Source organism: Bombus impatiens, unplaced genomic scaffold (genome assembly GCF_000188095.3).
Source record: "Bombus impatiens unplaced genomic scaffold, BIMP_2.2 scf_0131, whole genome shotgun sequence".
Taxonomy (NCBI): Eukaryota; Metazoa; Arthropoda; class Insecta; order Hymenoptera; family Apidae; genus Bombus; species Bombus impatiens.
This window is the reverse complement of record NT_176550.1, coordinates 502,099-514,372: the sequence shown is the minus strand read 5'-3', so window position 1 is coordinate 514,372 and position 12,274 is coordinate 502,099. Positions and strand designations below refer to the sequence as shown.

The 12,274-nt window shown below is 32.3% G+C and overlaps 3 protein-coding genes across 4 annotated transcripts; 1 reads left to right on the top strand and 2 right to left on the bottom strand.

The window, feature by feature from the left end:
- Positions 1-459: 459 nt before the first annotated feature.
- On the bottom strand, positions 460-2,769 carry LOC100745487 (ATPase WRNIP1). Its single transcript, XM_012381367.3, has 5 exons — positions 2,527-2,769; positions 2,008-2,473; positions 1,116-1,941; positions 652-879; positions 460-593 (listed from the first exon to the last, which is right to left on the bottom strand). The coding sequence occupies exons 2-5, from the start codon at positions 2,305-2,307 to the stop codon at positions 499-501; spliced, it is 1,449 nt and encodes a 482-aa protein (XP_012236790.1). The 5' UTR covers positions 2,308-2,473; positions 2,527-2,769; the 3' UTR covers positions 460-498.
- A 252-nt stretch (positions 2,770-3,021) lies between these two features.
- On the top strand, positions 3,022-4,898 carry LOC105680288 (uncharacterized protein At4g17910). Its single transcript, XM_012381365.3, has 2 exons — positions 3,022-3,185; positions 3,269-4,898. The coding sequence occupies exon 2, from the start codon at positions 3,307-3,309 to the stop codon at positions 4,873-4,875; it is 1,569 nt and encodes a 522-aa protein (XP_012236788.1). The 5' UTR covers positions 3,022-3,185; positions 3,269-3,306; the 3' UTR covers positions 4,876-4,898.
- LOC100743889 (EGF domain-specific O-linked N-acetylglucosamine transferase) lies at positions 4,818-7,982 on the bottom strand. 2 transcript variants are annotated; one of them, XM_012381364.3, is made up of 10 exons: positions 7,490-7,982; positions 7,066-7,272; positions 6,849-6,997; positions 6,616-6,779; positions 6,417-6,534; positions 6,195-6,348; positions 5,914-6,114; positions 5,688-5,821; positions 5,526-5,628; positions 4,818-5,452 (listed from the first exon to the last, which is right to left on the bottom strand). In XM_012381364.3, the coding sequence occupies exons 1-10, from the start codon at positions 7,667-7,669 to the stop codon at positions 5,192-5,194; spliced, it is 1,671 nt and encodes a 556-aa protein (XP_012236787.1). In that variant the 5' UTR covers positions 7,670-7,982; the 3' UTR covers positions 4,818-5,191. The 2 variants fall into 2 exon arrangements, with proteins under 2 accessions (XP_012236787.1, XP_012236786.1); XM_012381363.3 differs by having other exon boundaries at positions 6,417-6,537; positions 7,490-7,669.
- Positions 7,983-12,274: the final 4,292 nt, after the last annotated feature.

Here is a 12,274-nt window from a genome sequence, read left to right as displayed (position 1 = left end):
TTTTTCAATTGAATCTGATTGGTCTATCGTTAGGCGGTACTTTCTATTAATTCAAAAACGTTCGGACGAGGAAGTCACGTTGGATTACATCCGAAAATCATCTCGTTAGAACAGTGAACTATAATTTTTTATATTGTCAAGATTATTGCTTCTGTTTACTTTTTACTTCTTCGTTACTTCAAATCAGTAAACAATTTCAATAGTTTTCTGGTTTTAATATTTAATTGTACTTTCTCATATAATCATTTCGTAATGTTGACGTTGGCAGCGAGGTAAGTCGTAACTCTTCTTCATTGTTATTAATTGTTATTCAAATTTTAATAGTAGTTCATGCGATTTTGTAATTTCAGTAAAATACGTTCGACTTATCAATAAATTAGACTTATATAACTTTATTTTATTTATTTCAATGTGTATGAAGTAGAATTTGTCTTGTGTAGGTAAAACAAATTAAAAATGTTTTTAGAAGAAAATATGTTGGGCGATATAAAGAATTTATCAACTTTCGGAGAAGAAATCAACATGCTGTAAGCTAAATGGTAGGTAAGTTTGAACGCCTTTCTCTTTATGCAATAAATTTGCTTCTTGGCAACCTATAAATAATAATAAGAGAAAATGATAAAATTTTATGTTAAATGTTTAATATCTTACCAAAAATAGCATAATGTTTTTCTTGTCCCGTACTATCTCTGATATGTACTGGTACTCTAGGTTGTGGATCTTTGTGGTTTATAATTATATTTTTAGCAGATTTTAAAGCATTATACACAAGTTGAGACTTTGGTGCTCTAGTTAAATATATGACACATTGTGCTAAAATCACATCACATTCTGGCATTCCGATCATATGACATCCATGCATAGTATGAACAGCTATGCCTAGAATTTAAAATTAATCCCTTATGTTACTGTGCTATTCATTACAATATTAAGTCACTTATCAATATATTTTAATATATTTCACCCAAAAAGATCAATGTGCACCTTATAAAAATGTCATTTTAATTAGAATAAAATATTACAAAGTTTTACTTCAAAGTGCATTCTGTTTCAAGACAACTGCAAGCTTTTCATTTTCCTGCATTAATAAATAAACTGTTATTAATCATATATACCTAAAGCGTCAGGGTCTGCTAAACCAATATCTTCACTTGATATTCTTACTAATCTTCTTGCTACATCCACTGGATCTTCTTTAACTGCCATAATCCGTGCTAACCAATATAAAGATGCGTTTTCTTTGCCAGCTTTTATTGATTTGTGTAAAGCAGAATATAAATGATGAGTATTATTATGTTTATCAGATAATGTATGTGCTTGTTTAAGACTTTCTTTAACATCGTCAAGAGTTATTGAAACAAGATGAGAAGAACTTAGTTCGTTTGACATTTTACTTTTAACTGCCAGTTCTAAACTATTTAATGCAACACGTGCATCTCCATCACATACCTCTGCTAGCCAATCAATTACCATCTGATTAATGGAGAAACATGGTTTAGAACTACAGCTTAAACTATACTTTAAATTAGTCAATAAAGTTTTTTGTGGAAAACTATATATTTCTCCGTTAATAGATGAAATGGCTTTACAAAGAATATCTACAATATTTGATACCGTTAACTTATTTAAAGCAAATACACGGCATCTACTTAGCAGAGCAGAATTTAAGCTATAAGATGGATTCTCTGTAGTTGTACCAATTAGAGTAAATGTGCCTGCCTCAATATGTGGTAAAAAAATATCTTGTTGCAGTTTATTAAAGCGATGTATTTCATCCATAAATACAATAACTTGATTGTTCAATTTTGATTTAGTTTTTGTTGTGTTAACAATATTTCTGATATTACTCACACCAGAGGATGTTGCAGAAAGATTTTTAATATGTACTTTTTCTCCATGTATTTCTTTAATTAGTTTTGATATAACATTAGCTAAAGATGTCTGAAAAATATTTCAAGAAATAAGTATCAATAATTAGAAAATGATACAAATTTGTAAATATCTTACCTTTCCACATCCTGGTGGACCCCAAAATATCATGCTAGGAATATGCCCTTTTATTAGCAATTGTTTTAGTATTGTGTGAGATCCAATAACTTTTTCCTGCCCTATGTAATCATCAATGCATGTAGGCCTCATTCTTTCAGAAAGAGAAATGAATTCTTTATTTGGTAATGATTTCTGTTGATTCATATTTGTTATATTAATCACTGTATTGGCTTTGTGTTTCTTTAGTGGATTTGTTTGATTAATATCTTCATATGAAAGAGATCTCTTTGCTGTTGATAATGTTTCCATTAAAATCATATCAATTGAACCAAAGCATTAACCAATATGATTTTCTACATCATCTATAGAGTAATCTTTTCTGCATACTGGACACAACATAGTACTCAGATTTTTCTGTACATTGTTCTATACACTGTATCAGTTGTGTTGTAGTTTGGATTTTGTATTGTTTATTTTCAATCAATTTATAATGTTCAGATATATTATTTATCATTAAAATCTGATTATTTCTATCAAAATTAAGCGTGAAGAAAATGCGTTCCTTAGTTTGAACGATTTAAGTTAGATTTCTGACATTAAGATGAGTCGTAGCGTCATCTATTGCTTATTGTATACGTTTCGGTTATTACAGAGATACATATTATCTGTCCAACAAAACGAAGCAGTAAACGTAAACAAAATTTGATTACTGTGGCTGCAACTATTGGCTACCGACTAGTATCATTCGAGTGTCACTAGTCAGTAGCCAATAATTGCAGCCACAGTAATCAAATTTTGTTTACGTTTACTGCCTCGTCTCATTGGACAGACCATACATATAAAAATAGAGTGCGTGAGCGAGCTGAAAAAGCAATAGAGTAGAAAGAGAACGAATCATGGAGGTCCCTTGTCCCCTTGATCTCTTATCTAATAATGCACGCACAGTCACGCAATAAATTATAAATGTAACGTGTAACACTGATCAATGAGGGGTATAAGTGAGCATGCTGATTTGGCAAAGACAGAAGCGACCTCTATGCAGCGTTCTCTTTCTATTCCTTTCTACCATTCACTTACACGGCAATATTTGACTTTCGCACTCTGTCTATGTCTCTATAGACATTGTCATTAACTTAAAATACTGATCGACTTGAATTATTTGTAACTGCAGTTTGCGTAAAATGCAATATTTTGAGGTAGATATTCAGATAATGTTCTTCCAAGTACGTTGGGATTTTCGTAGTATTCTGTATTACCAATAAATATTGTTTCTTTACAGATTTTTTGTCAGGACAAATAATTATTCGTTGCATAAATATGTCAAATACATGGAATAGAAATATCTATCGCCAAGAACAAGAAGCATTTGTTTCTGGTCATGGTGGAACAACCTCCAGAGAGGTCATATATGCACTCATGCCAAATATTTGTAGTATTCTTTTAACTAAAACTGCAATGGGTCTTTTAGGACGGATTATTCATAAAAATATTAGGGTTATAATAGAATTTGCGTTAATTGTAATGCCATGTATTTTATGTTGTACTGTATTGTCTGATTATGTTGTTACAGTATGTTGTGCCATGATTATAATATCTATTATTAATATTTTATTATTAGGAATTAATTCTGATGTTACATCAATGTACAATATGAGACCGGCTAATGGCAAAAGGCCCTTCATTACAAATTTTAGAGCATTCACTAACTTAATAACAGCAATATGTATATTAGCGATAGATTTTCACATTTTTCCTCGTAAATTTGCCAAAACTGAATTGTTTGGGTATAGTTTAATGGATACTGGTGTCGGGTTATTTATATTTGCTAATGCTTTAGTGGCTCCAGAAGCCAAAGACTTTGCTCTTAAACCTAGAATAGGCTTTTTCCATACTATATCAAAAAATATAAAGCATTCAGCAAGAAGTTGTATTCCACTTTTAATATTAGGCTTTAGCAGGTCTGTTGCCATTGAAGTTTTAGGTTATCAGAAGCATGTTACTGAATATGGGATTCATTGGAATTTTTTTATTACTCTTGCCTTTGTTAAATTATTTACTAGTTCTATAACAAGTACTATCAATTCAAAGTACTCACTGTTATCAGGAATTTGGATTTTAGGAATGCATGAATATGTTTTGAGTACTAAGGGGTTGAAGGAATGGGTTTTGAGTAATAGACCAAGGAATGATTTTATATCTGCTAATCGGGAAGGTGTGGTATCTGTACCTGGATATGTTGGGCTTTATCTAATAGGTGTAGCAGTTGGTAGGTTAATACATTCTACTTATCAGAATTCACATGCACAAGATTCGTTACTACATAGGCATAAAACATTTCATATTAAATTATTTGGATATGAATTTGATGCGCACTATAATCAGTCTATGATTTTATGCATTAAATTGTCCTTGATATCAGCGCAAACATGTGCAGCTACTTTATTTTGCGATGCATATTTTGGAGTATCTAGACGATTAGCAAATGCAGGTTATTGTATGTGGATTCTTACTTTAGGTGTTATGGTACTTACGTTATTACTATTGATAGAAGTAATATGTGACATATTAATTCATGCAACCATAGATTCGAAACTTAACCAGAAGACAAAAACATGTAAAATGAATGTAAAAAGTAAGCGAGATAGTGTGCCTGATAAATGCGAGAAAGATACGAATAAAAATATAATTGAAATACTCGAAGCTGTAAATTACAATGGTCTATTTTTCTTTTTATTGTCAAACTTAATGACTGGCGCGATTAATATGTTAGTACGTACGTTATATTTAAGTCACTTAAAAGCTTTGCTAATATTGATTGCATACATGGCTGTAAATATATTATCGGTTTTATTATTGTACAGAAAACAGGTACAAATTAAATTATAAATACAAATGTACAATTCGTTGTACTGATTGTAGAGTATGCACTTTTCTATATCGTATAATTAAATAACGAATCAGCGTGAACAATTAGTAACTTCGAAATATTTACACTGCCATTGCGTAGACATGTCAAATTGTATTCCATATTTATTGCTCCTCTTTTTTTATTAAAATAAGTATATACATATATTTGTATAAAAATAAGTAAAAAGTTTAGTTGGTAACAAGTCGTTTCTTTCACTCGATATTAATACTAATAATCGTGAGCCTATTATTCAGAGGTTTCGTTGTCATCGAAACACATTACCTAAAATATTTATCATAATTCATCTTTGGATTGAATGTCAGATTTCAAGTTGGTTACTTTCTTCGACTTCGGAGTTGCATTTACATCACTTGTTGTTCTAGTCTGATTTTTCGTTCCTGTTCTCTTATGTTGTAATCGTCTACTGATAAATCTTTTGAACAAATCATGATTTTTCACATAATCCGTAGCTTGTGAAACTATACGTAAAAATTCTTTGACATCAAAACTGTAGTTAGTGAATTTTGCGTGTGCTCCTCCATCAGGATGTGTACCCTGTACAGAATTTCAATTAGTCTTGCAATAAATGTTGAAGAAATTTTTTTTTATTTGGAATACAATCGCTTACGGGATCTTGTTGCACTAGCATTGAGGCATTTTCCCATGTAAAGTACTTCACACCGCGTAAACGGGCGAGATCTTTATAACATCCTGGATCTTCGCAATTATATCTGCACAGTAATTATTTATGAGATACATTTCCGTGGGAAATCATGTCTGTTATACTTACATCTCAAATACTGCAGCCCAATCTGGCAAAAACATAAGATGCGTTAATCCAGCTCCATGTATTCCAATAAAAATGTCAGAGTTTCTTGTAATTTCTAATTGTTTTTTGAATGATATTTTTTTATTGTATACTACCTGAGAAGGAAAACATGTTTTAAATATATTGTAATTATATTTATTTAACACCTTAATTAATTTCTTATGCCATATTATTAGAACCTCTCTACCTTTCGCACTTTATACTCCGGATTTTCCTTCAAAGCCTTTGTTAATTCATCCTCGTTCAAAATTCTTCTATATTGAGTATCTCTGCTAAGTAAAGTAACACGTATCCTTTGGTTCTTTCTTTCGTGATGAGGTATACGTAATCTATGTAACACGTGGTCGCCGAAAGCTTTAAACAATCCGCTCTTTTCACAGCCATAAATCTAAAAGCGTATCCATTGATACAAAAATTGCTTTGACCTTATGATCGTGATCTCAAGAAACAAAAAATGAGTAATCGTACAAGAGGTGTATTATAGTAAAGACCAAAAATCATTCGTGGTAATAGGGGAAACACGAGATTCTTGAAGCAGACGGTTTCTCCGCGGAACGTATGTAAATCCCAGAGCGGATTTCTCGTGAAAGCCTGGAAGGCGTCTTGGAATGCAGAACGGTAGCTGAAAGTAAGAGAGAACTCATGGTATCTAGTATCTCGTAGTTTTCGTATTGCACCGGTGTCAGTTACCTGTAGCTTTCCCAGATCATTATATGATTATCAGTGCTGAATGTAGCGGGGTGCGAGAGGTTTACGTGTAATGACGCGTATAAGTTGAAAAAGTCGCAAAAATGATGATACATATTTACTACTGAAACAGAATGACTTGCGTGTTCGACGAATTTTGCATCACAGTCATTAATCGGGAGAATCATTTTTTACGACTTACTAGCGTCTATTTTCATTATGTACGTTGGCTTTTCGATCACGATATCACAGTCGTGGTTGACAATCGGCGGTCGAGGTAATTTCCGGAAATTTCGCAATTCAGGTCCCCAAGATTGCAATGGGCTAATATGGTCCGCGTTTTCTTGCAATCTTTTCTCATTTAATCTGGATGACCGAGATAATATGAATACTAAGCGAGATAAAAGTAATTGATTAACGCGTTGCTTTAATTACGTGCAATATCCTCCAATTTGGCCCTCTTTCAGAACATCCATCTTGTATCGTATAGGTTCCTTTCTTTGAATTAAATCCGTGAAATTGATCATTATGTTCCTTGCTCGACAAAATCTCATGTGCTCCGAACACTCTAGCGATGAGTCGTCCTATGATCGAAAGTATGAAATAAGAAATAAAAGAAAGCATATATTTCTTTTAATTTAGTGAAACTTACCACAAACAATGGTTTGCAAAATATCGACATTTCTTTCCTTTGGTCGCGTACGTAGCCAAAATCGCCTTGAGCGTAAAATGTCTCTACCTGTGCTTTTTTCGTTGTTACCCATCCTCTGTGATCACCTGGACATTGAGGAACGGAAAAAGAATTTTCGGCTTTGCAATTCGGCTCGTAACCCCAACAAGCTTTGGTATCAAGGCTATCCTAAGTTTTTCCAAGAAAAATTCTTCGTTAATATCTTTCGTAAGCTCGAATTTTATACAAGTGTTTGCGCGTGTGTCCAATGCTTCCACGACTATCGTATTACGCTTTCGTGCAAATAATGAAAACGAAATAACAATGAGAAATACACCGGGCATATAATTTCTCCTTTAATCAATAAATCCTAACAGAATCACGTTATTAACAAACCGTGTATTACCTTGTATGGACAGGCGGTATTATTACGGCACTCTTCGGCCACCGTGGGAAAAGAGTTGAAGTAATATTTGATGTGATCAGGCGGCAGATCAATTTCCGTGTAATTACTATATGTTTGTGTGACCGCGAACACCAGTACAATCGTCACTGAGTATTTAATACTTAACGCGTTATCTGTCATCCTAGCGAGATGCACTAATGAAAATTAAATCGAGATTCCCTGAGAGATGGTGTCATACACTCGCTTTACAGAGTGACTGCACGGCGTGAATGGAGGAGGAACCACCTGTACGAGCGAATGGGTATATGACCTCACCTACTGTGCGTAGGTTCTGTCACACAAACACCAACGTTCATGTACACCCACATGAACGCGTATCTTCTTAAAAAAATCAGTGAAAGTCAATGTTAGAGGTAGACACGCGGTAACTTACATCATTTATGGCGCACTAATGTAACTATCACAGATAAGGTGTACGATAGATTCAACACCTTATGGGATTTCGTGTTACATTTCCTGAAATACCGATCGTGCAAAAAATCAATGGGTTTGTTTGTGCCCTCTATGGTTTTGAGTGCTGAATGTAAGAATCTAGAGATTATATACATACATACATTGAATTCAATCACCAAAGTTGATAGAATCAGCAGAAATAATAATGCCTCGTTTGCTACATTCCTATATGATTAAAATGGTCAAAACCTAAATTAAAAATTATGTTGATATCTTTTCTTAGAGTGTAAAAATATTATAATGACGGTCTTATCGAAAGAAGCTTGGGAGAACAGACATTTGATTTCACTTCCAGGTCAATTAACTGCGTCGATAATCGACGTTTAATATACATAAATACATACATAGATATTTTTATTTTTAAATTCCTGATATATACCATAAATGGATGTTAGGTTTTCTATGTTAACAATACTTGTTAATAAAATTTCTTCATAATCAAGCATCGGGAAAAGCGTATTTGCCTGTTGTAATAAATGTCACTACCAGTGTTATCGATTCAGGATAAATTCAGATTATAACACAGATGAGGTACAGAAAGGAATTGCAACATTGATTAATTCTCTACCTCGCCTTCTTTTTTCTTACTTTATTGTAATTTAATTTTAATATTGTAATTATTATTAATTAGGAAGTACAATTCTATTATAAATTTAGGAAGTATTTTATTTCAAGTTTAAATATTTGTTTTTCATGTTCTTAAACTTTTTAAATAATCAACGTTATATTTTTAAAAAGAAATTATAATATACCACGCATTGTAACAGGTAGATTTTTTACATCCTCCGTTTCCACCATGGACTTCGATGGTTCCTGCTTGGTGATAATTTTCTCCGGGCTAGTGCATCACCGATGGTAACGTTCATCGCATCTAATCGTGAGTCATATACATTTTTGTTTCTCTGGTCACTCGATCATGTCGTAACATGAAAGATCCGAGTCGACACGGGTGGCTGGTTGTATTAAGTAGAATTTTTGGCGAACATAATGATCGCGAATACTTATTGTACTCGTGAATAGTAACATTACTCTTTCTGTGTTATATTTATTAATTCAGGCTAGGTCTTCTTGCACGTGGAGATTTTAATAATTAGTTTGAAAATATATGTTTAAAAATATGTTCATGGTAATTATTTATAAGTCCATATACTATATTATAGTATAAGGAATTCAATATAAATACTTGAAAAATATCCATACAAGTATGATTACATACATGAATTAATGTAATACAAAATAAATTTGAATAAAAATAACAGACAGAAGTGATTTCATTTGACAATTTTGAACTTCTAGCGTAGAAGTCGAATAACCTCCGACTTCGTTGCTATAAAAGCAGTAACTCTTATGTGCAACGATAATGGCGACGTAATTTCATTTCTTCCTGCATAATAATACTGAACCTTTTACATGACCGTCATATGATAAACTTTAGTACAATATGAAATATAAAACTCAATGTTTTCCGTATGAGAATGTATTAAATTTTACGTGCAAGAAGATACTTTGCTGTAGGTGGATTTTTTAATCAAAGCAATAAATTGAAACACTGCCTCAATGCTTTTGAAAATATGCTTTGATAAAGGGTTCGCCTGGTATCATTTCTATCAATATTAAAACAGAGTCAGTTATTTCATTTCATCGAGTTTTACTAACGAATACTTATTATAAAGTTAATAAAATTCTTAGTATCTTTTTCGATAAATATATCTTTTATTTATTATCAATTTCTTCAGTCAATAGTTTCAACAAAAATTAGAATTCCAATAATTTATGAAATTAATAAGGTAGAGCCATTATCACGTAAAATAAAGAAAGAAAGTACGAAATTAAGAAATGTGAATTCGTTAGATACAAAATGGATAAATTAATCTTTTTTTTAATCCAGGATTTTTAAATCCTACAGATTTAAGCTTCTCCGTGTTAATAGTCAGGACCTCGCTCACGTGCCAAGGTGCTACTTGGGTGGGAGAAAGGTCATAAGCACGATGACTTTATAACTCAACAATTTTTCAGCGACTGACAACGTGTTAGCGTATCATGCACGACGTATTGTTCACATTGTATATGCGTGTGGTTAGTCTGTTGAATTACGTTGATTTTTCTTTTACTGTATTCAGAATAATTTTGAATATACATATGAGAAACATATATATATATATATATAGGATATAAGATATATTAAGAAGATATACTAAGAATACGGAATGATTCCTGCAAATGGCAATCCAATTACAAAGTACAACATTTTTCCAAAAAAATGATGTAATTCTTTTGGAAGACAAACATGATCTTCTTTTTTTCTTTTTGTTTAGAGAATTTCGAGTCTAGAGGTAAGTTTCAACGAAGTTTCAGTAAAAGCAACGAAGCGAACAGGCCCGGCACAATTTTGTCGTAGAAAAGGGCAACTATTAATGACTCCCTATCTTCTGGATGACTGGATCACCCAGAGTATAGGAAGTCATTCTCGTTACTACTTTATCATTATGTTTGCATTTAGTAGTATTTTGTTTTTTTGCCGATGTACAGCTTGGTACATCATCATGCTTAGCAAATGGTAAATTTTTGTTAGTGTTGCGAATGACAAATGTCAGTTTGAGTATCACAAAATAGTTCAAATTTTGAGATATAAGTCAGAATTGCGAATGAATATTCATTTCGGTTTGAGTTAAAATAGCGAGAACATTCCAAATTCGGTTTGATATTGTGTTGCGATCATATTTCACGCCTCATTTTATTTTGTTTTTAAAAATAATAGATTATTTTATATTTTAAAAATAAAAGAGTAAAATATTAATATATATATATATATATATATATTATAATAATAATATATATATATAGTTAATATATATACATATAAAGTATACAAGTACAGAATCACATAAATGTTACAATTGAATTTCATCTTTAGGTTTCAAATCTACTATGCCACGTCGGTTTTTTGGTGAAACCTGAACAATCAGTATTATTTCGTATATAATTACTAATTGCATTATTATACGTATAGCTTACAATAACACAAGTTTATAATAATAAGGCAAAGACTCAACACAATAATAATGATGATAACAAATAAATAATAGTTAATAGATACAATTGTGAATAATACGATTAAGAATTATATAGAAAATAATATGTGCTAATTGACTGCGGCTAGTAATTTCATAATTCAATTTAGTTATAATTCCAACCACTACTAATGTTGCGTTCTTATTCTGTGCTCAATCGGCAAAGTTGGAAATGATATTGTAATGGTAAGCAAGCTGTAGTTAGAGTCTTTGAGTATGGAATTAAAGAAATGCATTTTACTACTTTCATCTTATTTTGTATGTACTCGTCATTGAATGTTTGGTGCACAAAGTATAATTTATTTATTTTTCTCTATTATTTTACGTAGATATTCACGTCATTCTTCTACTAGAAATCTCTTTTACCAACTAAAGCTACATTAGAATATCGCAGAAAATTACATAAATTAGTTCTCTTTGCAATTGGTTTTATACTTCTTAAAACGTCAATTTAAATTTTCCTCAATATTTTTTACACGTATCGATCGCATTTATCACATATGCCATTTAGCTAAATAATTCCCAATAGCTAAAAAGTTATAGGAAATACAAGAATTATTACTTCACAAGTATCGTCAACTTTCGCAAGAAATTTGAAATTGTATTTTCCAGATTTTAACTTGAGAAATTTGTATTCTTCGGAATCAGTTTCACAGATATATCTACGTACATGGCGTACCTTGTTCTCGTAAAAGGCATGACTGTATAGTGGTAGGTCTAACGTTACTATTGTCCAATGTCAGTACAGACTGATGGGTTTCGTTATTCAGCATGTTTGCACGCAAAATAAACGCTGTATTGACTCTCGATAAGCCCACGAGACGCACCTTATGCTAATTCCTCGTGGATACGTCAAAAACCGTTTCGATGTATACGGTAGAGACAGTTCGATCTTCTCTCGAGGCGTGGCCGATGTAGATCGTATCTTCGCAGTTTATACGATTTTGTTCGTCGAAGAGAGATTTGAATCTAAGGGTCTCGATGTGTACTGCTTGAAATACACCGAGTCCCACACTCGGTTAGGCATGAATCGTTACGTAATCTGGAAGACTCGGATAGCTGCAGTTCTCGTTGCTCGCAGGTGTCTTTATCTGTTCGCCAGAAATCCTTTCTATGCAATTAAAGCCAGGTTTGGTACAGTTAGACATTGTGGTCAACAAAAGGTACGTGTACGTCGGGCTAAGAAAGTTATTTATTTGGT